The sequence below is a fragment of the Homarus americanus genome, unplaced genomic scaffold (genome assembly GCF_018991925.1).
Source record: "Homarus americanus isolate GMGI-L3 unplaced genomic scaffold, GMGI_Hamer_2.0 scaffold41027, whole genome shotgun sequence".
Taxonomy (NCBI): Eukaryota; Metazoa; Arthropoda; class Malacostraca; order Decapoda; family Nephropidae; genus Homarus; species Homarus americanus.
Window position 1 is genome coordinate 1556252 of NW_024745073.1, and position 27061 is coordinate 1583312.

General features: G+C 39.5%; 1 protein-coding gene across 3 annotated transcripts in view; it reads left to right on the forward strand.

Annotated features, from left to right (window-relative positions):
- The window catches only part of LOC121878333 (meiosis regulator and mRNA stability factor 1-like), a 42923-nt gene extending 19042 nt beyond the window's left edge, over positions 1-23881 (forward strand). For all 3 annotated transcript variants that reach the window (XM_042384486.1, XM_042384487.1, XM_042384488.1), the window contains exons 8-25: positions 2328-2431; positions 3082-3331; positions 4608-4798; positions 5289-5373; positions 6613-6751; positions 8399-8521; positions 9241-9416; positions 9512-10778; positions 12630-12863; positions 13600-13803; positions 13953-14091; positions 14190-14352; positions 14843-14976; positions 15481-15560; positions 15765-15869; positions 16836-16976; positions 18163-18294; positions 21748-23881. In XM_042384486.1, the coding sequence (XP_042240420.1) occupies positions 2328-2431; positions 3082-3331; positions 4608-4798; positions 5289-5373; positions 6613-6751; positions 8399-8521; positions 9241-9416; positions 9512-10778; positions 12630-12863; positions 13600-13803; positions 13953-14091; positions 14190-14352; positions 14843-14976; positions 15481-15560; positions 15765-15869; positions 16836-16976; positions 18163-18294; positions 21748-21903 (3823 nt within the window). In that variant the 3' untranslated portion in view covers positions 21904-23881. The remainder of the gene's footprint in view (positions 1-2327; positions 2432-3081; positions 3332-4607; positions 4799-5288; positions 5374-6612; positions 6752-8398; positions 8522-9240; positions 9417-9511; positions 10779-12629; positions 12864-13599; positions 13804-13952; positions 14092-14189; positions 14353-14842; positions 14977-15480; positions 15561-15764; positions 15870-16835; positions 16977-18162; positions 18295-21747) is intronic.
- Positions 23882-27061: the final 3180 nt, after the last annotated feature.

The following is a 27061-nucleotide window of genomic DNA, read 5'->3' on the forward strand; positions in this document are numbered from 1 at the left end:
TTGATATTAAGAGATATTCTGAAGTTACTGGTAAACACTTTTTACTTAACAAAAATGCCGTAGTACAATTCTAAATTAAAGAAATAGTTATTGGAGTTTTCTGGTGGAAAGGGGGGGGGGGATCTGGACCCCCTTGGATCCGCCTTTGCCCAATTGGTACGAGATATTATTTTTCTAGTGTATTTTGGTGTTTTTTTTAATGTATCTAACCTAATCTTAAAAGATAGGGAATGGGAATACTTACAGTTTCAACCAATATGGCTCTTGAGTTGAGTAGTGTGTTTTTCTGATGGTTTAGACCAGGGGTTCTCAACCAGGGGAGAATTCCCCCCAGAGGGGGAATTCAGGTTTTCAGGGGGGGGGGGGAAACTGATTCGGGAGCAAGAGATATGTTCGATGAGAAATCAATCACAGAATTTTGGCCTTGATGTGCGGTTCCTACCCAAAAGTGGCAGAAAGAGCTATCCGTGCATTGCTTCCGTTTGTGTCGACATATCTTTGTGAGTCAGGCTTTTCAACTCTGTTGCAAATTAAAGCGAAGCAACGTAGTAGATTAGAGGTAGAAAATGACCTGCGTTGTGCCCTTTCAAGCACTCCTCCGCGTATCCCAGAATTGGCGAAGAAAAAAAAATCACAGGTTTCTCATTGACTGTAATCTTCATCCGAATAAAATTAATTACAAATTTACAATATCCTGGTATTCTATTGAATTTTTTGTTTATTGCATTATGCATCAGTTTGGTCTGTTAAGTAATTTATTATAAATAAAAAAAAAACTATTTTACTTTTATTCAAGTTTTATAATCCATCAACATTTTCAATTGGCATTTAATTTGTAAAACTCCACTATAAAAATAATCCATGTAAAATTGTAAATGTATATGTACTAATATGGAAAAAATATAGGATTTTCAGTATTATATGCATATTATTTGGAATGCACTTTTTGAGGCAGACAATCTTGGAAAGGAGGGGGGAATGACATTCTGACATATGGTGAAAGGGGTGCATGGGGCAAACAAGGTTGAGAACCACTGGTTTAGACAATTTCAAGACCCTTTTCTATGATGTTTTCCTCGCAAATGACCTAAAATTACCTAACCTAACTGGTGGGCTAAGCCCCTCTGGATCTCCTGGTATATTCGTCATTTATGAGGGGAATGTCATAGAAGTGTGTCTTAAAATTGTCTAAACCACCATTAAAAAATACATTACTGAACTCGAGAGCCATAATGGTTGAAAATGTAAATTTTCCAGGTAAATTTTTTTGGGCCATCCTTGTATTTAGATATCTAATCTAACCAAACCAACCTAACCTAGCCACAGAACTCAGGAACTATATCTAATCTAACTGGGGGGGGGGGGCTTCATTTCCCAGACGGCTGAAGCTAAAATAATACCTAAAAGAATCCTAGTGTTAATGGTAAAAAATTCGAATTGCCCATTAGGTTAAAAACGAATGTTGACCTGGGTAACTTTGTCCAGTTCATGGACCGAGGGGGTGTTACTGGTACAACTGCTTCTTAAAGTACACAAATTACTATTTCAAAAATTTTACAATAACCAATGCAGTACCATTCTATATTTTTTCTCGGTAATGGGGTTACGGCTTAATGGTCTGATAACTCGGGGTACCTGGTGAGAAAAAGTTTGAGAACTCCTGACTTAAAGAAAATGATTTATAGAAGAAAAATGAGGAAATTGTCAAAAAAAGTACAGTACGGGATTACATGAACGTCGGTGAGATAATAGTCTTGCTGTTTGTCATTCACTGTGGCTGTCAGGAATGCACCCACAACAAATAATGAGCATATACTGTACTTTAGTTCCATGTAGTGTACTGTATATTATGACAGTTCCAAAATGCATGTTCAAAGTTCAAAATAAATGTCACTTGGGTATTATTGCATAAGTCACCTGGTATTGAATTTTGAGAATTTTATGCTAGCAATAAATACTTTAGACAATTTTAAGACTTCTGTGACATTTCCTTTGCAAATGGCTTGTATATTCGGGGGGTGTCTACCCCCCCTGGTTAGGAAGCTAGGTTAGGTCATTTACGAGAGATACGTCATAGAAGAAAAGTTTTAGAATTGTCTATACTATTGATTGCAACCATAAAATTATCAGATTTTAATCCCGGGTGACATGCAAATTTACCGTCACTTGTGAACATTCATTGTGTACCTGTACAGTGTTGCAAATTTCAGGTGCTACAGTAACCTATAGTTCTGATATTGCACAGCTTGCCTCTAGCATCTGCAATTTTTAATTTATGCATAATCTTGTACAGTTCATTACTGTATATGAAACTTAACTTGTTTCAGAGCCAAGAAGAGGCTAGATGGTGAAGACGTTTACGGGAGTAATATTTATTGCAGCTTTGGCAAGAACTTGGACAAGGAAGGATCTCCAAAAGTTAAATGTGCTGGTAAGTTCATTTCCATAATGCATATTGCATATTCTAAATTTGTACAGTAGTGGCGTGGCTTGATGCCATGATTGGTGGCTGGGGTACAGTAATAGGATAAAGAATATACACATTCTAGTGCACAATGTTGTTGTTAAAAATAAACTGTTTATTAAGTACGAACGTTCAAGATAAGAAAATTTGCTTATAGACAGTCCTCAGCTCTGGCCAGTGTCTATGCAAGTGGTGGCTGTTTAACTTTAATTGGCTTTTCCCTAATGGTTTTAGCTGCATATTTTGATCTAGATAATATTTTATTAATGTTATTAATGTACATTAGTTGTGTACAGTACTAGTTATCATTAGTTAGGTAGTTTCTGTTGTTCATGAGCTGATTTCATGTCTTTGAGGTATGATGATGGGATTTACTTGTTATTGGGGAACTGAGCCCTCTTTTTCCCATACGCTCTTTTCATTTGCTATAAGAAAATTCACTCGAGGAATGGTTTTCAGGAACCTAACCCATCCGCATAGTGAGGGATCCTGTATAACAATTGGGTGTACTGTACAGTACTGTAATGTTTTCATAAAACTGGACTAGATGAAAAACAATGCGTCATATTTTTTAAACCTTACATCTCAACTTCATCCCGTTTCAAATCTCTTTTCAGGAAAATTCCCTCAGCATCAATCTGCACGTGACAAAGAATCAGATATACCAGTGTGTGTGAAGACGGAAGGATTACAGATATTTCCAAACGCCTCGCAACCAGTCATGGGAGAAGTGGGTGCAACCAGTCTGTCTTGGAGGGTGAAGGACCCCTTGAGTGACTCCCCATCCTTGCAGCAGCCATATTCAGCTTTCAAAAGTTATGCAAAGACTCCATCAATACCTGTCTCTTCAGAACAACCATATAATTCGTAAGTACATGTGTTGCTTTTAATTCTCTCCAGTTCAGTAAACATATAAAATTGTTTATTACAATTAATCCAAGTTCCCTGTATTTACTACATTTAGGCCTCTTTTCGATGCACTATTCCTGGAGTAGCTCTCTACTGGGAGAACTGATCTCTGAATAAAGAATAGTGTTCAAACAGTTCAGTCACTGACCCACCCAAATCTTAATTTGTGCAAAACCCTGTAACATAACATTAAACAATTATTCAGGGATTTTTTTGTTGCTTTACTTGGTGCTCTTGTAGAAGTGGTTACCACTTGTTTGTACTAAAGCACAAGGGCAGGCTTTGCAGATTATGTGGAACATCTATTTGTCTTGGGCAAGTGACGTATGAAATTTACTTGCCTGGATATATTTTTTACTTGCCCCACAAATTTTGGACGAAATTTTCATGCATGGTTTTCTTTTTATGGGAAAAGTTAAATGAACATTTTAAACCATTAACATAAAGGTATACAGTATTGTGTGTATTAACTCAAAGATCACTCCTTTCTTAATACTGTACCTTGTACCCTCACCCTTCTTCCAGTGGTACTTGAAAAACCCTGTCAATTTTCCTTGCTGATATTTTCTTTAATTTGTAACACAGCTCTGCATATGCAGGAATCAGTGGGAGGTGTTATAAAAATTTTCAGACCAGGTCATTGTGAGAATGAGCTATTGTATTTTATTTTTTATACAATTTAAAAAAGTCTTGTTATCCTATGGAGGATCCGAGTGCAGAAAACCGTGTACAGTATAACTTATCAAGCAACATCAACTTTTATATCCAATTGTAATGAGTGATTTATTCCATATGTTCATGAAATAATGAATTAATATTTTATTATAGTGCACAGCAGAGATTCATGCCTTTAATCCTCAATTTAGGGCTGGGGAAAAAATGGGCTACTAAATAGCACCACATTATTTTATTTGTCAATGCATTTCCAAATATTGTATTGCATTGCTGAAATAATGACCCTCATTTTCTCGAGTTTTACTGTGGCCATGGAGTCGTGCAGAATACATACTACTTGAGGAAATACTGTAGTTCATCATTTCCCAAGGGTTAATTCTTCGTACTCGAGCAATTGAACATTTGCATCAAAGTTCTCTTCAGTAACAGGACTAAAGTTTGTCATATTGGCTCATGTTTACTCTTATTTTATTCCTCTCATTAGTCACTTATGGTATACCTGTACAATTGATGTCTTTGGTTTTCTTGAGAAATAATGTTATATTGTGTGGAAATTCAGACAGCGAATGTGGAGAAGCAGCAGTTACAAGTCTCAAAACCAGACCGCTGTTAGCGGTGTAAGTGGAAACTTCTCAGGATTCTCACGTGACTACAGTTTGCACAATGGTGAAAATACTCCAGACTCCACTGCCTCCCAGCCTTTGTACTTAGATAAAACACCAGACCAGTTCAAAAAAGGCCGTTCCCAGAGTAAGTTTCTATGTGTTCCACTGTATTATTTACAGGTATGCATTATGTACCATGTAGTAGTTTTGATATAATTTTTATGCCCCCAATACCTGTGTCGGGAATCATAGTTTTCATTTTCTGTTCATTCATGTTAAAGTTGCACGTCAGTTACCTAGTATAAAAAGGGTTATATGCATACTGTATATACAGGGGGGACTGGAATACAGTATATGCGAAGTCACAACTTACGTGTGGATCCCAGGAACGTAGTAGACCTTTCATGCTTTGCGACCCTCTTGTATATGAAAAATTAAGGCTTTTTAAGCAAACAATCTGGGGTTGAACTATACATGAGTATATACAGTAATAATGTTTTCTCTGTACAGTAATGGGCAAAGTTGAAGTCATTTGAAGATGCAAGGCTCCCAAGTTTTAAAGTGGGCAAAATCCTGTGTGCATGTTATTTTAAGGAATGATTTTCAGTGGTTACATATATTAACTTTTTTTCCAGAAGTGCACTTCAGGACGAGTTCACCACCAAGCTTTTCATTTAGTAACAAAATTCCTGATTCTTATTCACTTAGCAATGCTCCCAGGTAAGTGAGGAATTTTTAATTACAGTATATGAAAGCTAGGCAAAGGTTAAATTTTTTAGTCCTTGTCAGAAGTTTTATGCATTTATATGGGGCAAAGCTGATTGTGATGGCCAAGCTTCTTTGTGATAATACTGTACATTCGCGGTCAACAGTTCGCTTCCGCCCAAAATAAAGCAACATTGATCCCAAATGAGATGAAGCAGTCAGGATAAGTCAGTTTGGAGATTCATTCCTATGACTCGGCTTCACCACGGGGAGTGAACTGTTGTCCTCGACTATACACAAGTTTACCTAGGTATGAAAGAAAGGGAGAGAAAAGTTTGGTAAACAGAGTATACAAGAGGTTGGTTGTAACAGGATGAAGACCATAGAGATGGGAAGGATGGGGTGATGGATGTAGGAGATTTTTTACTCGTGTACAAAGAAATGTATATTCCCTTTGTGTTTGCCCTTAGGACAATTTTTTTTTTTACCTGTATTGTATATATATGTGTATGTGTGTGTAGAAACACACACACACAAACATACAAATAAATAATAATGGGAAAATACTCTCACAAATAATCTGAAACAAATTTATTAAATATAGACAGTCTACCCTCAAGTTGTGCTTTATTAATAAAGTAATATAGCACGGACTTGAGGGTAGACTGTCACATTTTTGATAAGTTTGTTTCTGATTATTTGTGAAAGGATTTTCCAATTATCATTTGTGTGTTGTGTGTGTTTCTACACACACACACACACACACACACACACACACACACACACATTTACAATACAGGTAAAGGAAATTACTGTCTCTAGAACAAATGGCTCCCGGTCCCAGCTGCAAAAATGCTGGCAACTTTAAAACTACCCACAGACATTCTTGGGTACATCCAGGGTATTTTCCGCGAATAATAGAGGACCGCTAAATAAAAATCTGCAAACTTGGGTGCCCCTGTACAGGTTTAAATTTTAAAAGATTTTCTTGTGATGTATCACCATGGGTGAGTTTATGATTTCTTGTATTCAAAGTTCCTCAGTCTAAGCGTGTTCTGTCTTTAATAACTTGTGTGAGAAGTTTTTCTTTTTCAACCATCTTCCCACTAAAGCAAAGTGGTCAGAAACAGCAGTTTACACAAAACACACAATTTCCCATCACTTCTTGTCATCTATTCATATAAACCAGTAAGTATAATACAGTATTTTTTTCTATTACTACTTGTATGTAGATAAATGATTTTTTTTTAACAGAATGAGGAGTCCATCCCCTTTACTCTGGAGTGGAGTCAGTCCCATGAAGCACACATGGAGTCCTACCACCACCACGGATGTGCATAATCAAGTCCTTTGTGGTTTGAGGGAACTGCACCTGGGGGAGGGAACTACTGTGGTAAGTTTTGAAAACTATTTTATTTTATTTTTTAATGGGGAATAGCCCACCTGGGCATGGGTCATTGACCCACAACGGGGCCTGGGGGGGGGGGAAATGAAGAGTAAAAGAAATTAATTAAAACCTCGATAACTGGGAACATGTGGGTCTCTGGCCTTGCCGAGTTATCCCAAATTTCGACTTATTGAGGCACTTTTCCCCTCCCACAAAAAAAAAAAAAAATAAATAAATAAATTAATTAATTAATTATTGACCCATACAGTATATGTGTACATGTAATAACTAAATGTAAAAAAGTAACACTTACCAGCACTGCAGGTGAAGAATGAAGCATCATGGTAGGCGACACAGGCATAGTAGGTGACGCAGGTGGCCAGATATGCCGAGATTTTCCCAAGATAATTTTATATACAGTAGTTTTTTGACTGACAACTGTACCTGTACTTCACACACATGAACATTCAAATACACGATCTTTTACACTTTTCTAATTACTGGAGTTACTAAAAATAAAGTGGTGGTCATTGACCTAATGGGCCCTACCAGAGGGGAAATCCTAAGCAGAGAAAAAGATGTACCATTGCTGATGGGTGATGTTGCAATGTGTGAAGCAATGAGGGTAAACCATGTGGATATTTGAACACTTCTTGTGGAGGGAGAGCATCTGAATAAGTGATCTATTACAGCAGTAAGAATGATAATGATATTAAATACAGGATGACTGTACGAATGTGTGTGTGGGTTTGTTCCTGATTCCCGTCATCCTGCATTACAGTAGGAAGAGGCTTAAGACAACATAAATAAGAAAACATAAATCAAAAACTCTTGTGCCAAACACTGAGATATTCAACCAACACAACTGGGTGGGACAGAAGTACAGTAGAAAAAATTATACTATATCAATTACAACCCCCACCTGTGTATACTGCACACAGCCAAACTGTGGAATACTCTGCCTCCTCCTGTGTTTCCAGACTCTTACAATGTCTCACCTCAACAAGCTGGTTTTATGGCATCTTCATGGTGTAGATTAATTTAGTCTCTTTTTATACAGTAAACTCTCAATAACTCTTCATTTGAAACTCTGAATTTCATATACCGTAACTCGGCATGGAATATGGTCTCGGAATGCATTATAGTACAACTCGGGGAAACGCCGATATAGTGTACTGTATCTACTTGGGGGTCGATGAATTTCAGAATGAACACTGCAACTCCTGTTATCTCGGTAGAGTTGCCGAAATACTTCATCCGGCCGAATCGTCTAAATATCTTGTAAGGATAGTTTTTTTGATTGGCTATAAATAGAAGTCACTGATGTTGAAGCCTTTTAACTGTAATTTATAATTAATTACAGTATAATATTTTGCAGTAAAAGTAATTTATGGTCTGAATTTTATCTTTTTAATTTTTTTATACAAGACTGCATTAAGGTATACGTACTTATGAAGTTGAAAAAGCGACTCCTGAGATTGTATGTCTTGCAGAAAGATGCTGTGAATATGCTGTTTTGGGTATGAAAGGAGTCGTGAGATTAATTTTTGCTTCGTAATATTTTTACAGTTATCCTGTGCCTAGTCAGTGATACTGATCTGCATACTGTTTGGTGTAGAAGCAGACTTAATTATTTTCTCTTCTCATTTACAGGAGACAAGCCTGGGAAGTACACCACAAATACCTGTGGAGTTACAAGTAACTAACTTGGATCAAAATATAGATGCTCGAGAGATGAAACGTATACTTTTCACAGTATTTCGGGATCATGTCATGGTAATTAACTTTTCAGTACAAAAGTTTATTCTACCAATGGCCATTGTTAAAAAGAAAATGGTTTAAAGAAAGTTTGTTTTATACAAAAATTGCTTTGTGTTCAGAAATTAATATTCTCCTTTTTAATGCCCTCTGCTTGGCAGTCCATTATAATAGTGGCCAATTTCCTCAGCTGGCACATGTCAGCTGCTAATTGGAGTACTGTACTGTAGAGACTTTCAAATTATTAACTTGGAAGGATCCATGAAAACGCTAATTTGTCCAGCTAAAGATGTTCTGCTTAGAATAGGTTATCTGGCTGTTGTGTTAAGCCACAAATGTAGAATTGATCCTTGACCTCCCTCCTTTTTTTATAAAACCTCCAGCCAGGCACCTTCAATATCCCCTCACTTTTTTCAGATTTTTTTTTCCCCAGTACATTGAGGATGTAGCCACCCTGGCATAATAGTTCTGATTTGTTGGACACCAGTTTAAAACCTTCTTCCCACCATTCCTTCCAGGATGGAGGTCAACATCAGTATAGGTTGTGCAGAGGTGAAAATTTGGGTAATCAGTCAAGTCATTAACTTAACAGTCCTGGTAGACACGAGGGAGCCAGTCAACAACCTTGAGGGTCCTCTTCACCCCTTATCATAATGGGTTGCCTGGCTGAGGGTTTCTGCTTTAAAATAAATAAATAAATTAAATACTGTAAGTACTGTAGTGATAATCTTTTTCAGGTTTTACATGTTTCGGTGTTTGTACAATCAGACGGTAATTTGGCTGCATCCTTGCGTGTACCCTCACAACAGGATGCGCAATATGCCATTTCTCAGTTACACCGCAAAAAGATTGGTGCCAAAAGAATCATCATATCATATGTCAACCATAATCAACCTTCTCCAGAACTGAAGAGGTATGTTGCTTATAGTTTATTTATATTTTATCATGATTGATGTTGTGAAATTTTTTAATTTCCTTTTTTTTATACCTCTTTTTCTTCCCCTCCAGGTCAAAAGTTATTGCTTTGCTCCAGGAAGTTCCTGGGAAGAAACTTCCTCTGTTCAAGTTTCGTGAACTATACGAAAAGCGTTTCCATGAGACCATAGGAGTGTCAGAAATGTATAATATGAGGGATATTGTGACAGTTTCTGACAACAATGTTGGAAGAATGGTGTCTCTTCACCCAGAGTTTCGACATATACAGTCTCCAGTTTTTACTGAATCTGCAGAAGAGGACGATGGTAACATTTCCAGGTTCTGTAAGGTACATAGTCTTGGTCCAGATGAATCAGTTGGATGGGCTGAACGTGACCAGAGCACCAGCCTTCCAAATATAAACATGACATTGCGAGCTCTGGCTGCTAGTATTCACTCTTTGTTACAGTCTCATTCTGGTTTTCTTCCACTAGCTAGCTTGGTTGAGTGTTATAAAGCAGAGATTGGGCCACTTGAAGAATATGAAGATGGGGTATCCATTGAACATTTGGTTTCATGTTTACCAGGTGTATGCATATTGACTGCAACAACTGGATTCAAATACATTCAGTGGTTAGAGAACAAAGTGATCGATGAGGCAGAAGAGTTGGCCCGGTGTGTGAGTCCTCCTCTAGTAGGTCAGTTAGCACTTTTTTCACGTGAACTTGTGGACCTCCTCAAAACTTTTCCACACTGCCGTCTTCCTTTTTCTCGCTTCATACCTGCTTATCACCACCACTTTGGACGACAGTGCAGGGTTGCTGACTATGGATTTACAAAGCTTGCTGACCTCTTTGATGCTCTACCTCATGTCATCCAAGTATTAGGAGATGGAAACAAACGTATACTCACACTAGCACACAAAGCCCAGATTAAACGTTTCTCGTCAGATCTCTTAAGAGTACTAAAGGGTCAGCCGACTAAATCCATAACTCTGGAAGCATTTCCTGTTGCTTATGAGAAGGCTCTCACTAGACCATGGAGCATCATTGATTATGGTGTGTGTGATGTAGAAGACCTTTTAGTAGAAGTCAGTGAAACTACTGTGATAGTCACTAGATCTGGGACTGAAACTACAATAGCCATTCCCAAGAGGGAACAGACTCCCGAAGAAATGGAAAGAACTCGCCAGTTTGCTGCAGAAGTTGTTGAGCTACTGCGTCATTCTCCTCAGTGCAAGATGCAGTTTAACAGATTTATTCCTGCATATCACCATCACTTTGGAAGACAGTGTAGGGTGGCAGATTATGGCTTCAGCAAGTTGATTGAGCTCTTTGAAGCCATTCCTGATATTTTGCAGGTATGTGATGTGATTTAAATATTTTTTCTAACCACAAATTTATAAGATATCATAGGAAAAACTGGAGATTAAATTTTTTAATTAATATAGGTTACGAGTCTTAGAAAAAGATACGGTACAGTATATCTAGATTAGAAAAAACTTGTGCTTAATCTGAAGGATGTTGGGGTTCAGTGTATCAGACAGAAGATTGTAGAAGGAATACAACCCACCGTAAAATCTTAAGTGCAGTCTCGTTCAAGATTCTTCGAACACTGCTGGAGACAGCTGGCATCTCAAGGCTGTTTGTTTACTATAGTACGTAGTATAATACAGCCACTCCTCGACTTACGAAAGGATTAGGGACCCAAATCCAGGTCGTTAGTTGAAAATGCGAAGATAATACATAGAAAATCTAAAATGGGTGTCTCTTTTTCTTCTCAGCACCACAAAACTCTCACTTTTATGAATGCCAGTCATTTTAAAGGGAATTACAAACGAAAATTTTGTCAGTACACAGCGCAATCACTAACGTCGGGACTCAAAAATACTTGATTTGAAAATTTTTTGGTACGACTGGGGCGGTCGTATGTCCGGGTGGTCGTAAGTCGAGGAGTAGCTGTATAATATGAAACAACAAAGCCCAACCATTAAATTAAGCAACGGGGTACTAAGTATCCGATCACTTTTACATTTATTCATAAATTTTACTCCGTACTATAGTAAACAAACGGCCTTGAGTTGCCAACTGTCTCCAGCAGTGTAAGAAGAATCTTGAACGAGACTGTACATTTACCATATAATATTTTAAAAATTGCGCTTGGCTTAGATGTTATAAGGACTTGAGTATATTGGATAACCTTTTCACAAATGGAGCCTTGCCATAAAGGAAAAATTGCCTTACTAGATATATTCTACTCCTATATTCTTACCCAATGTTCATCCACTAGCCCACCCAACTGCTAGTTTCTCGGCTTTGTCATAAATGCTTCGTAAGGGAATTTTCCATTCCATTTTAATGAAAGTAAAGGCTTAATGCTTGATGTACCATGACCAAACTAAAGGACAATTCTTCAGCTAAGAATGAGTATTGCTTTTAATTACAGAAGGATTGAGCCAGTGGTAAAGGTTAATACAGGGTGAGTCAAAAGTTTCCGTACATTGGCAAAATGATCACTTTATTATGCTGTGCCTTCATCGGTTGCTGTTTGTGGATGGCCATTTCTCGGTTGGTCTGCAACGCTTCCAGTCTTCTGGAACTTATCAGTGAGTTTGGCAACGGTGTCATGTGTGATGTGTGCGCCTGGGGCGTGTCTTCTGTTAAAATCCTCGGCAACCTTGCGACAGCTTCCTCATCCTGCCAGGAGAATGATCTCAATACGCTCTTCTTGGGACAAAGGCATCTCAGCATGTCTCCTGCAAAAAGAAACAAAAAATTTCCAAAATCCCTTTGTATGGAGACTTTTGACTCACCCTGTATTTATGGACCAGTCCTTTCAGCAGTGGAAGAGGAGGCTACAGTAAAACTAGATACAGTACTTGGCTTTCTTGTATGACTGCATATTAAATTGTGTCCCAACCCGTTAACTAAAACAAAACACAACTTGAATACTTTGGGACGGTTTTGATGGGAATATGTGTGGGTAGGAGGTTGTTGGGGTACAGCACCTGAGTAGATACATTACTAGACTTGTCAGAAAGGTTACCAGTGAATGGATACCTGACAATAGTTGAGGAAAGTGGGTGCGTGTACAAACCTTTGTAATAATAGAAATAGGAAGTTTGATTGATGTTTTTACATTTACCCTGTAGCTTGAGTGGTGGTGGTATTTTGTTTTTGGTATTAGTAATATTAATGATAGAAATTTTCAGGCTTATGATGATGAGGAAGATGGTGAAAAGCATTTGCAGCTTGTGGAACGGGAGCGTGTGAGGGTGTTGGGTGATCAGGTTGCGGTTGTTGTTAGAGGTGCTCCACGCCAAGCAATTAGACTCTCTGCGCTGACTCAAGTGTTTACACGTTACTATGGGTATTCCCTCAAACCCAATCATTATGGATCAAATTCTTTAGAGGAATTAATGGGAAAACTAAGGAATCACGTAAAGGTTAGTATTAAGATGTTTGTTTGGACAGTAATTTTGAGGGCGAGGACACAGTCTCATTAGTTTTAAAGATGAATAATTTTCTTAAATCACAACCCAGTGTATGTAGTTGTTCACTGGGAATTGAAAACTGATGTTGGCATGTGGTGGTCATTTAACCTAGAATTTTTGATGCGTAAACTTAACACTTCTCCAACAGATCAACGCACTTCGTAGCTACACTCTGCCATTGTGCATTCTTCTTGTCAAGTAAACTCTTTTGCAACTGATAGTGTGTTGCATCTGGCTTTCCATACAAGAATATTAAACAGACTTTCCTTTAGCATTAATTTCTTTGCCATCTTTGTTGATTTATTATGATTTCCTCCTGAAAAAATTAAATAATTTTGCTCTAGTGTATGACCTATGATAGACTGTATAAGTGTGACTAGTATATGAACACGTCTTGTCCACCAAATCTGGTATAAAGTACAATAAGTACAGTATAGGGTCTGGATTTATTGTATTGTCCATCTGATGGTTTTAAGACAAAATGTTACAGCACTTACATTAATTATGAGTACTGAATAGCATTATTTCTAAAGGCTTTGTGATCTTGTTTGTTAGGTCTGTGTTGGGTTACAGCTGATTAATGGCAATTTTTAGGTTGGAACAGACATCAAGAAACACCCAAAATAGTAAGTGCTTATGTTGATGTGTGGATAACTTTATTACTGATGTTTGTGGTGATTATTTTCAGATGGTGGAGGCAGGAGATGAGCCAATAGTGACTCTGGTGGACCGTGGATATGTCCATGATGTAATGCTAAGGTCGAGACAACTTCTGTGGGATGACCCTTCCTGTTGTTACCCATTAGACAAGTTTGTGCAGATGTATACTGATCGATACAATCATCCTCCAAGTTTAGAGATCATAAAACGGGATTTAGAAGAAGTGTTAACTGTAAGTATACAGTATATATGAAAACTGTCCAGTACATTATTTGATATTTACATTATTCAGCAGAACAGTATTGCAGATAAGCCATCATACTGTTAAATTTTTCTTCATTAATTTTTGCAGAGATAAAATGCTATGATTTTTAATTTCAGATTGAAGGAGAAGGGAATGATGCCAAAATAAGCCTTGTGCCACTGCAGATATTTGCACGGGATCTATTGACCCTGCTTCATGAAGCTGGAGGTCGCATGCTGCTCTTGAATTTTGACACGGCATATCTTGACAGATACGGTAATCTGTAATTTTAGTACTTTTAAATAAAATACTTTGTAATTAAACATTTTACTTGTTTATTTTTCAATATTGTAATCTTGTTTTTTGTTTTTCAGGTGTTGCATGCCGTCCAGCAGCATATGGCTTTCCCAATATTGTTGCTCTCGTTCAGGCTTTAGGAGACCTGGTGACAGTCCGGGGTCGTGGAACAAAGAGGATTCTTGTCCTTCATCGTGACACTGCTTCATCACCACCAGTCAATAACACCACTCCTAATAGGTAAGGGCAAGAATTTATTACCAGTTTTTATACTACACTGTTACAATGGGATGACTCTTTAGGGCCTTTAAGCATATTTGGGTTTTAAGAACCATTAATTCAACAGTGAGAATATTTTACCCTTGTTGTGTAGCACCGAATGCTGTATCAACATCAACACTTGCCATTGTTCAATTTTGTGTTTTTCCTTTCAACTTTCTCTGTCTAATTGTTATTCTTACTTTCAACTTGAAACTCTCCTCTATTTATACTAGCACTTGTATTTCCTAATTTAATGTTAATTCTTTGTTTTGATGTTATTCCTTTTTCATAGTCAAGGAGGTGGTTAATTTCATTTTTGTGATTTAACCTAAAATATCTAATAGTTGATTATTACAGTTTTAAGCACACATTTGTAAACATGCTTGAGCTAACATCTTAAGAGGTCATTAAAGCGCCTTTATACTTGATGTGTGTTGAAGACAATTTGAAAGTTGGTTTGTATTTGCAGCACAAATCTGTATGGTCATAATACAGATCGAATAAATGAAAACGGTGAAGCAAAGCCACCTCCAGCTTCCCAGCTACCTCCACTACACAAGATAACATCACCTCCACCCTGTAACTACCAGCACTACATACAAGGTGTGTAGTGTACACTATTTACGGAATTATCTCGGAACTGATTTATACCATTTTAAGTGACTTGTGATGATGATAGTGATATCCCAGTTAGCCGGAATAATTTGTGCATAGGTCTTCTGGATTGAGAGATTTGCGGGTATTGAGACGAATTTTCTCTTCCTCGGAAAAATTGCACATCTCTGGAATTTTCCTGCGTAGCTGTAATTGCACAGCCTTGTCTCTGTATCATCTACATTTGAAGTTAATATTTTATAAGTGTCACAATCTGAATCCCACATTCCATGGGCACTCGAGCATTTTTCTGATACACCATCCCTTTTTATTTTATAAATATCTGCATGTTTATTTGTTGTTCTGTTAGCAAAACTACAAAGAAATATAATACAGGACCCCCCCACCCCCCTTTTATTCAGTTTTGTTTTCAGATAGAAAGCATGTTAATAAATTATATTAATACTGTATTCTATATTTTGAGAATTAATGGATATATTACTTTCTCACCAGAACCAAACACTAATGGTCACCTAGTGATGAGTGTGAATCCTCCAACATCTCACCAGTCATATCAACCATCACCACCTGTTGTAAGTATTTGTATTTTTTCACAAAAGCCATCAGTGGGAAATCTACAGCCCACAGGCTGAAATAGCTCTACAACCCTATTCATACTTTTCAGTGTGCTCCAAAGTAAAGAATATCTGGAATTAGGATGAGTAAAGCTTACTACTTTTTCTTGAACTAGTGACTTGTCTTGATTTATTCATATTTTTTGCTTGTATGTGTGACAGGTGTATCCAGGGTCTCCTGCACCAACAGGAGGTTCTGTGATGTGGGGTCAGATGTGGTCACCACAGTACCCAGTTATGCCACCTTTGTCACCTGCACATTACATGGTGAGTATTTTCTTCCTACGTGTTTTAGCTGTAGTTGTCTTGGCAGTTAAAAGAAAGTTGGGTTTGCGAGTTCAAAAAATTAATCTATTAACAGCAGAGAAAATGGAGCTGTATTTAAACTGATATTTAGACATGCGAGTATTGGTAAAATGAGGCTTGAAATCGACTCTTTAAAGCAGTGGTTCCCAAACTGGGGGCCATGGCCCCTCCAGCAAAATTTAGGGGGCCATAAGCTGAGGCTATGTACACATAAAAATCCCAAGCCCCACCACACTAGAACAGCCAGTCAGCAGCTGAGCCAGCCAGAGATATGGATTGGGAGAGGGGGGCCATGGATAAGGATCATATATGAAAAGTGGGTAATGATCAGAAAAAGTTTGGGAACCACTGCTTTAAAGGTTGAATTACTTAAAGATTGATAGATGCGCACCATAAATATGCAGTTCATGGTTGCCAGGTCTATTTTTGCTCTGCCACTACGGACTCCTACATACCCGTTCTTGTTCGAATTGCATTGCCTTCCAATTAAAGCTAGGATAAAGTTTAAACTGTGCCTAATGATTTTTAAGGCACTTATAATTTGATGAGCCTAAGTATTTGGCCAACATACTAAACCCTCTGACTTCACAATGTTCTTATGCTACCTGATTCTTTTTCTATACAACACCCAGATTATACAATCAATTGTCTGCATCCATGTAGCAGCTGAAGTCTGTGGATATACTGTACAAATGATACAGGTTGAACTGTCAGTTTTTGTAATATTTTTTATAGTAGTTTTTAATTCTCGGGTGTGTTTTAAACGCTAGTGAATTCTCTAGAAGAATTGACACTTTGAGAAACAAAAAAAACAGCTACATATATTATTATTATGAAGGGTAGGGGTGAGTGGAAACCATTGCCCTTGGTAGTTGTAGCTGTATTGTAATACAGTATAAAAAATAATACACAGTTTCTGTAATCTAGGTACCAACTATTCCAATGAGTTGGGGAAGTGTAGCAGCCTCCCCTGTTGGTGCCATTACTTCTACCAGCCCCCCTGCCCCACTGGTAGGCACCATGGCACCCCCAGTCTCCATACATATGCTTGATGAACTCTCCAAGCAGGTACGGTATTATTTACAAAATCCTTATAGTGTACTGTAAATTCCAAATAGAAAAAATTATGTTCTTCAGCAGTGTCTGTACTACTTTATCTTTTACCTTTCTTGTCATTGGGGAGCTGAACTTTATGTTCACCATTTGTTCTGATATTCACTATCCGAAAGATTTTTGAGGTACTTAACCAATTCGGATAACAAGGGATACCTGTACAGTGTACTGTGATATCCCCGTCAGCTGGAACAATTGGTGCAGAGCACTTCTGGGAATGAGAGATTTCCAGGTAATGAGACGACTCTTCAAACCCGGAAAAAATCCCTCTTCCCTGGAATTTTCTGGGTAACAGAAAAATTTTCTCGGAATTTCCAGAAAATGCGCCTAATTTTCGTCTCGAACCCGGAAAAAACTCTCCCATCCCCGGAATTTTCCGGTTATTGGGAAAATGTTCTCAGGATTTTCCGGAAAATGTGCCCCTCGGAAAATCGTTTCTAAAGCCGGAATTTTCCGGAAAATTACGGCTTTGGGTATGATTTTCCAAGAAATTTCAACTCCGGCTATCAGAGAGTTCCAGGTTTGAGGAATTCCGGCTAACGGAGATATTCTGTATTAGCATGAAGCTTGATTATAAATTAATCTCCAAGAATTTTTAACACTGCCAGAAGGAAGCATTAACAAAACTGTGTGGTATACATTGAGGCCCACAGTAAAAATACTGTACACTGGCCAGGTTGTTTCAGTATAGTTGCACCTCAAATTATTGTTTTAAGAACTTTAAATGGCATAGGTCTGTATGGGAGTTAAATATTATTACTGTACTATTTGATGAGAATAAGATTGATTTAATAAAAAATATTCTGCAATATTAACTACACACATGCACCATCATACAATTAAACAGTAACAGATCATCCACTGGTCTATACTCAGTGGGTGCTAGGTGCAATGTTTTCAATTCCAATGCACAGAGGTTTTATTTATTACAATAGATTTGTGATGATCCCTTGAATACATTTTGTGTAGTATTGGGGTACTATATAAGAGGTACAGTACTGTATTGTACTGTATAGTAATGTTAAGGTTACCAAACATCATAATTATAATATTTTTTTTGTAAACATACATTTATTAAATTCTGTAGGAATGAAACTCGTTTAAACTATATTTTGAGATGACTATAAAATGTTGCTTTCAGGAAAGCAAGGGAGCTGAAGATTATACTACACCTCCAAGTGCTAGTGAATTGCCATCTCCAGAGCTGTTTACACAGATGTCTGCATCAGAGTCGGCACCTGCCAGTGCACCCACCTGTGGTGATACACAAATGGTAATTGGTCATTGTATTATTGCAGATCACTAAGAATTATGTAGAACTCGCCTTCATGCTGTACCTTATTCCTTCAATTAGATTGGATGGAATAGGTGCTTAAAGCATCACAAGATACTTTTATTACAGTGATCCCTTGCCAACTTGGACTAATAGGTGTGAAAATCCATCCAAGTAGGCCTGGAATGAAGTGATGGTTTTGGAATTTCTTGAAATATTGATTTTATTGGAAAGTTCTGGGGATTGATGATTTTGTCAACAGTAATATCACTGTACACTGCAACATAAAAACTTAAAATGGCAATAATAAAGGTATATAAATAACAATAATGAAAGCATGAAACAGCAAAAATGATACAAGCTAGTGTACTATACACTCGGTGTTGCAGTCTCGGAGGTTGGTGGTCTCGACTATCACCTTCGCATCTACTCCAGCTGGGAAGCTGCTTTGCTACCTTCCTTAGCAATAGTGCTCCATGCTGCAGATTTTATATACTTTTTTGGGGCTCATTTTGTTTGTAGGATTGTGTGTGTGTAACCCAAGTAAAAAAAGAGAAAGATGATTACATATATCCGGAGATTGCAAGTTGAAAAATAACCATTGCATAACGTATAGCTAACAGGTGGGGAACGGTTGAAAATTTCCCCACTTGGCCTGGTAGCGAGATCTAAGGGTACAGTAGGCAAGCCCAGGATTAAGGAGCATGTAACAAATGTGGTGGTGAGTAGAAAATTCATACATGATAATAGGTGCTTACTATTCAAGTTTTCAATAATTTTCAACTTGCTGTTATTGTATACAGTATTATAGTTCTTGGTTCATCATTGCATGAATACTGTACTATCGAACAACTCCAATAACTGACACCTGTCATTATACCTGAGGGTTTTGCTGATAGGTTTAAGGTGTCCATTATAACTGGGTTTTGTCAGTGTCTGTTGTACTGAGGGTATACTATGTCATCATGCTCGCCTCGCAAGTGAGTGGACCCGGGTTCGATCCCCGTGTAGGGTGAAACTATGGACAAGTTTCTTTATGCCAATCGCCTCTGTCTACCCAGTAGTAATTGGGAACCTGGATATTAATTGACTTGCGGATCATGTTCCGTAGCAATGGTTAGCCAGTGGAGTTGACGAGTTGTCCGGTTGTCTCAGACTATTTCTTGACACTTGGTTATGCAACCCATCAACTTAGGGTGTGGTGTTGGCGACAGCTTCTACACCTTAAATAAACGGACGCCTAGGTGGCCCTTGGGCCGGCCATCCTTGTTACACGAGGGGCAACCATTATTATTATACTGGGTAACACCATTAACAGAAAATTTTTGAAATACTAAAAATGATACATTTGATACATGTTTTTACTCATAGTAAACTCTCTAATCTGGACTAATTGGCTGAAATTCATAGTTGGGCAGGGGTCCATATTGCAGTGTGGAAAATATAGAGGTAAGGGGATTCCCCAATTCAAGCTGCTTAATAACACCAAATCTACTGTAATTTTTAGCCAGATTTAACTCTGATGATTTTTATATACCTTTTGAGCATTTTAGTTATTTAGGGTTTTAACTTCTGTTAGGGAAAAAGTTCAATTTTATCAAGTCATATGCTCCTGACAGCATGGCGATGGCTCTTGGTAAACCTGTATTCGCCAAGTATCTGGTGTAGCCATGAGTAATCACACACCTGGCAGCAGTGTGTACTATCTCAGCTGTGACAAACAGTGACAGTCAAGCCTCATGTCCCCAAAATACCTCCATTTGATGGCCCTTATCACATATTTTTTTCTATATAGTACTGTATGCACTTATTTAAACAAATATTTAGGTAAACTATTCATGAGCATTTTGGTAAAAAATGGTGTTCCTAACTCAAATGAAACTGACTTTATAGACTAGTATAAATATTTCTTGTATTTAAAAAAAAAAAAAAATTTGATCCCAACATTGTATCATGTCCAAATAATTTTTTCAGGACATTTTATTGAAAAACTTTATAGGAGAATTTATTCCAACCTTTATTGGTACCAAATTCAGATTTCCAACATAATTAGAACGGATGCTTTGGATAATACTTTGTACACTTTCCATTAACTTTTTCTCGCAGCCAAGGCCCCAACAACTAAAATAAAGGGAGTGAATTATACAAAGTATAATGCACTAAAATAATACATCTGTTCATAGAAAATAGAAGCACACAGTGCATGTTAATAATAAAGTACTGTACTGTAGAGAACTTATAAATTACTTTACAGGAAAGCCTCGAATTATGATGCATATATAAAACCTTTCTTAATTTAGGACCAGATTCAATTTACATACATAGTTATTTTATTCATATTTATGGAAAAAAATATAAAAAATAAACAAATAAAATAAATTTTTTACATAAATAAGAACTCATATTTTGTACTGTACAATATTGTACAAATATTAAACCTGAAAAAAAAACTTGAAGCAGTCTTTTCTGGGTTGCTGGGCTGGTGAACTTGTTAACATATACAGTTGCTACTTGGCGGGCTTTTTGTTTCCACTTATTTGAACCAGATTAGGATAAAAACTTTCAGGTATTTTATGGAATTTTCGTGTCCTATTCAACACGAATAAGTGGTGGTATTGCTGGTTTGAAAGCTAAAAAAGAACCTGACGATTTAGGCACTTTGCCGTCATCTGAGTAAAAATTCAGACAACAATATTGTCCCTATGTTCTTGGCTTTACCACCGTTGGTGAGTAGAAATTTAATTTTACTTTCTTAAACATTAATGAAAATACAGGTATTAATGTACCGTATTAAGTGTTGTCATATTCATATGTAGAGAAATTACTATTTTCATGTGTGCATGCATACATACGTTGACCTTCCACCGTCCTTCTGACACTTTTTCATTTCACTTTTTTATATACAGTACATTAATTTTTCTACAGCTACAGCCAGGGTCTTGTCTTCAGTTTCAGATGGAGAACCATCATCACGTGTTCGTAGTGAATCGTATGGTTTATTTTGCATACATAAACATTAATTCAATCGTGCAGTACGTATAGACATTTTGTAATAAACAATAATTAATCATTAGTATTCTTAATAAGAGAAGTGACTGTGGGCCTCCACCCACAGTTGAGTTATTTCATCCTTAATATGCAAGTGAATTACAATATATTACAAATTGCAGTAATAAATATTAATTAAAGTATAGTTTATTGAACATTAATTTTAGTTGTGTTTTTCTGGGTTGGGGAAACGTGTGTCTGGTACTGGACCCCAATCTGGTTTGCAAAGGGATCTGGATTAAGCAAATCCAGGTTGGAGGGAGTTTACTGTATAAATTTGGTGATTGTGTCTAGAAGTTTGTATTCATTAGTTTTAATCTTGTCTAATTTACGTTCCTGGAAGTATTTTGCCTTGTGTAACTGAATATATAGTAAATATTCTGAAACAATTTTCCTATCAAACAGGTAAACCCCCCCGTTTGTGGAGAGGAGGAAGCTGATGATACTTGGTCCAGTTGCAACAGTGATCTTTCCAAATTTGATACTGCCAATACGTCCACTCCAACTGCTCGTAAACTTCGCACTAAGAGACGGATAGCTGCTCAATTTACTTCAAATTAAGCGGTCATCTGTAAGGACAAATCCCTAGACTAAGTATTAATGTATTTTGTGATAATTGTTAGGATGTTCTTATGGTGGGTAGTGATACAAAGTTGTTGATTCTTTAAGTTGAGTTAATCAGAGGTGTAGTATTGTTAATAGTTTGATAATTTAAGATATCCGTCCATCACTTATAGTGCAGTACAGTTTATTGTTTTATGAAAATAGAACGGTATTGGTTGAATTTGTGAACCTATATTTGATGCTTATTTAAAGACCGTTATATTGATTTTCAATATTTTCTTTTACATACCTTTAGATACAAAAATAATTAAATATTTGTATAAGAATAATCTTTGTTATTCCAAAACAGAATATTTTTGTTACTTTTAATTGTGTGAATTGGAATTTGCTGTTCTTTGAGAACTTTTGTCGAGGCTCATTTAGTCATTTCTAATTACAGTAGACTCAGTGTTTTGTACTTTTGAATACCACACTTGGGATATTTCACATTTGTGAGGGAACAGAAATTTATGTATTTTAATAATTTTTATAGTTTTATTAGAATGTTTTTCATCCTAGACCACATAGGTGAAGGAAACTAATGTAAGTGAAAAAGATCATACAGAAATCGGACCAAATTGTGAATCCCATATACAGTATGTTTAATTGTGAAGTCGATAATGAATTGTTACAAGAACTTAACATTACGATACACCTGGTGTGTACTGTGAAGTTACACTACTATTAATGTTATATATTTATCATACAGGTATGTGACTGTAGACTTTTCACAGTGGATTGGGTATTATTACTCCTACAGTATTTTGCAAAATTGACTTAAATTAGTGTACTGTTAGAGTTCTTGGTTGTGAGGACTTGGAAATACTGAGGCTACTGCAAATATTGATATGTTTGAATTTTACAATCTTTAGACTATTTTGTATGATTAAATTTTTTATTATAAATAAACAAATTAGGTTAATGAAAAGTTGTAAAGAATGTTTGGATACAGTTTACATTTAATGAGAAGCATTCCTTTACACAAGGGAATACCTGTACATCATTCCCAGTTTGTACTGTAAAGTACAAAGTTAGAGGAATTAACTGAAAATTAGAAGGCCTCAATTTAGAGCCAATGAGAAGGATTCAAAGAGTAACATGAAAAGTCCTTTTCTGATATAAAGGTACAGGGTCTCATTGTTAGCAATTGTGATTCCTTTAATTTTATTATAATAACTTTGTATGGATAGATGTATTACTTTTTCTTTGTATATTTTGGAGTTTGTCATGTTAAGAAAAATTTTGTAAAAAGCTTAAAACTCTTTTAATCCATGAAGATATTTTCTGAGCTTTAAGAAAATGCCAAGCGAGGCAGATTCCAAACAATGATTGTAAATTCACTTTTTCTAGGTTAGTTTTGATTTTTTCCCCAAAGTCAAATATCTCAGGATCTGCTTATAACTACCACCTGTGATATAAATTTATTTTAATTTTTAGGAACTTGAATATTAAATTAAAATACTGGACAGCCTCTTTTCATCCAAATATATTTTTGCTAAACACTTGGTTGATACCCTTGAATATTTGCTAGTTATTTTAAAGTTGAAATTGTTCCTGACTTTAGTCAGTAAGATGTGACTGGAATGGTTTTGGTGATAAATGTACCTCAACTGTATTTTTCTGCTGAAAGTTATTTTTTTATTTAGTCTTGATATAACCTGACTCCATACTACCTTCTCGAGGTGTCTCCAGAAGTTAGACAATATCCATTTATACTACAAATATGACATTTTACAAAAAAAAAAGGTAATGTTATTTCAAGTGACTTAAGAAAAGCATTCGTTATTTTGAATATTAATGAACTTGTGCTGCTATTTTGTCAACATTACTAACCAACTGGTTTGTCAGAGTTTTGTCAAGTGTTGGTTGTGGGTTTCTCAGTTGTTACACTGAAACATTCCTTGTTGTGGAAGTTGAAATAAAGATAAACATTAAGGAAAAATGTTTTAGTATACATCTACCCGGGAAGTTTTTACTAAATTTCTCATATTGTTGCTCATTTTGTGAGTGCCTAATAGTTAAAATACACAGTACCCCAAATAAAAATTGTTTATTTTAGTTACTAAACTTGAATTTGTTTAATATTGTTAATTGTGCATTGTTATTGAGAAGATAAACTAAAAGGTAAGCTAGTTTTGCACTGTTAAGAGAATTCAAAATTTATACTTTGCAATGGGATTAGTGGTTATATTGATGTTGGAAAACTTAGACATTTTTCAATGTTAATTCTCGCCAACAATGGGTTATCAAAGTGCAATTTTGGCGTTAATGTGTAAGTACCTAATTAGTTAACCACCTTAAATTCTAATAATGAGAGAAGTATAATTTGGTTGAAAAATGACTTAGGTGGTAAGGCTTACATTTTTGACAGTTTTGGCCCAAAATCAGATTTTTTTTTGAAAATCACATACTCCTGAGCTTGCGGATTTTGAATATATGGTCCATGATTTGATTGTGCTATAATTAGGAGCAGTGGCACTCCCAGGGGCCCTACCAGGGCATGTGATACTCCCAGGGGTCCTTCCAGTGACAGTGGCACCACCAGGGATTCACCTAGGGGCGGAAGTGCTCCCTGGGCCCCTCTCGGGGGCAGCAGTGCTGCTCCCCTGGTCCCTCTCGGGGGCAGCAGCTCCGCTCCCTGGGCCTCTCTTGGGCAGCAGCGGCCCTTTCCCTGGCCCCCTCGGGGGCATACCAACCCCCCCCCCCGGTTCTCGGGCATTGAGGACACCAGGGGCCCTGCCAGTGGGATCGGAGACCTCAGGGGCCCTCCTTGGGGCAGTGGGGACCCCAGGGGCTCTTCCAGGGCTTGCGGCGACCCCAGGAGCCCTCAAGATGCATAGGAGACACGAAGGGCCAACCCAAGTGCGTCGGTGACCTCGGGCCCTGCCAGGTGCGTCGGCAACCCTAGGGGACGCGGAAGCCCCAGAGACCGTCCCATGGGTAGTGACACCCCCAGGGGCTCTCCAAGGGGCGTCGGCGATCCCAGCAGCCTTCCCAGTGGCTGGCAGCATTCCCAGGGGCCTTCTCAGGGGCATTGGCGACCTAGGGCATCAGCGATTCTCCAGGGGCCCCCTCAGGAGCGTCGACTACTCCAGTGGCCCTCCCAGGGACGACGGTGCCCTCAGAAGTCATGCCATTGGTGGCGGCGCCCCTAGAGAATCTCCTTGGGGCGGCGGGGACTTGAGGGGCCCTTGCCTCTGGGAGGGCCCTCGAGAGTATGGCAGCCTCTGGTAGGGCCCCTGGATGCACTGCCGCCCCTGGGAGGACCCCTGAGGGTACTACCTTCTCTGGGAGGGCCCCTTGGGGCGCTGCCGTCCCTGCTCGGGCCCCTGGGGTCCCTGTTGCCCCGAGGGGGGCCCTCTGGGAGCGCCGTCGCCCATGCCAGGGCCCCCTGAGGGTGCTGCCGTCTCTAAGACCTGGGAACTACCGCTGGTGGTGGGACCCCTGGGAGGGTCCGTGTGGGCACCATAACCCCGCTGAGGACCTCTGGGGTACCGCAGCCCATAGTAGGGCCACTGGAGTGGCCACCACCTTTGGGACGGCCCCAACGGTCGCTGACACCCCTTGGAAGGCACTTAGGGTCACTGACGCTCCTGGGATGGCCCCAGGTGTCGCCTACGATCTTGGGAGGGCCCCTGAGGTCACTGCCAACCCTCATAAGAAAATAAGGGGTCTGCAATAAGCCAGTTGGCCTGTGCATGACAGCTCCTCGGAGGGCACCTGGGGTTCCCGCCTGCAATAAGAAGGCCCCTGGGCTCCTCTCTGCCACAGGGTGGGCCTCTGGGAGCGCTACTGCCCATGGCAGGGTCCCGGAAGGCACCACCATCCCTAAGAAACCCTGAGGGGGCCGCCACCCCTGAGAGGGTCTGTGGGACTGCTGCTACCCATGGGAGGGCCCCTGGAAGCACCATCTCCTTTGAGAGGTACCCTGCATGGGCTCCTGAGAGGGCCCCTGGGGTTGCCAACGCCTCTAGGAGGGCCCCAGGTCTCGCTGAAGCCCATGTCGGGTCCCTGGGGACTCCAACGCCTCTGGGAGAGCTCCTGGGGTCGCCAACGCCCCTGGGAGGGCCCTTGGTGTTGCCGATGCCCCTGAGAGGGCAACCTTGGGGCGCCAACAGCTACTGGGAAGGCTCCTGAGATCGTTGCTGCTCCTGGGGCGCTGCTGCTCCAGAGAGGGCCCCTGGGGCCACCGCCGACCCGGGTAGGGCCACTGGGAAAGCCCCAGGGGGCTCAACTACCCTTCAGCTTGCCGTTGGGGGCGCCGTCGCACATGGGAGGTCCCACTGTGGGCGCCGCCGCCCCTGGGCTGCCCCGTCTCTCAGAAGGCCTCTGGGATCACCGTTGCTTCTGGTGTGGCCCCTGGGGCCGCCCCCCCAACCAGGAGGGCCCTTGGAGGCGACACCGCTCTGTTAGGGCCCTTGGGGTCGCCGTGGACCCTTGGAGGGACTCTAAGGTCCTGCTGGCTTCTAAAAGGGCCCCTAGGGACGCCGCTCTCCCTGCTGCCACCCCTGAGAGTCCCTCTGGGGTCGCCATCGAACCAGGGAGTGTCCCTGGGAGAGTCCCTGGAGGCGCAAATACCAATGAGAGGGCCCCTGGGATCGCTGCTGCCCCTGGGAGGATCACTGGGGGCGTCTCCGCCATAGGGAGGGCCCCTGGGGGTGTCTCCACCATAGAGAGGGCTTCTGGGGTCGCTACTGCATTTGGTAGGGCCCCTGTGTTCGCCGTCGCCTCTGAGATGGCCATTGGGTAGCCGTCGAAAAGGGGAGAGTCCCTGTGGGCACCGTCAGATCCTTCTAGGGCCAGTGGGATCCCTGCTTTCCCTGGGGACACTGCCCCCCCTGCACATGGGGGCACTACTGCCCCTGGGGTAGCCGACGCTCCTGGCAGAGCCCCTGGTGACGCTGATGCCCTTGGGGGCACTGCTAGCTACTAGGACCTCCTGAGATCGTCACTCCTCCTGGGAGGCCCCTGTGGTGCTGCTGCCCCTGACACCGCCGGCAACCCTGGGAGGGCCCCTGGGAGAACCCGTGAGATCACAACCACACGAGAGGGTCCTTTGGGGCACCAGCGCCCCTGGGGGTACCCCTGGGGTCGCCGACACCTTGGTAGGACCCCT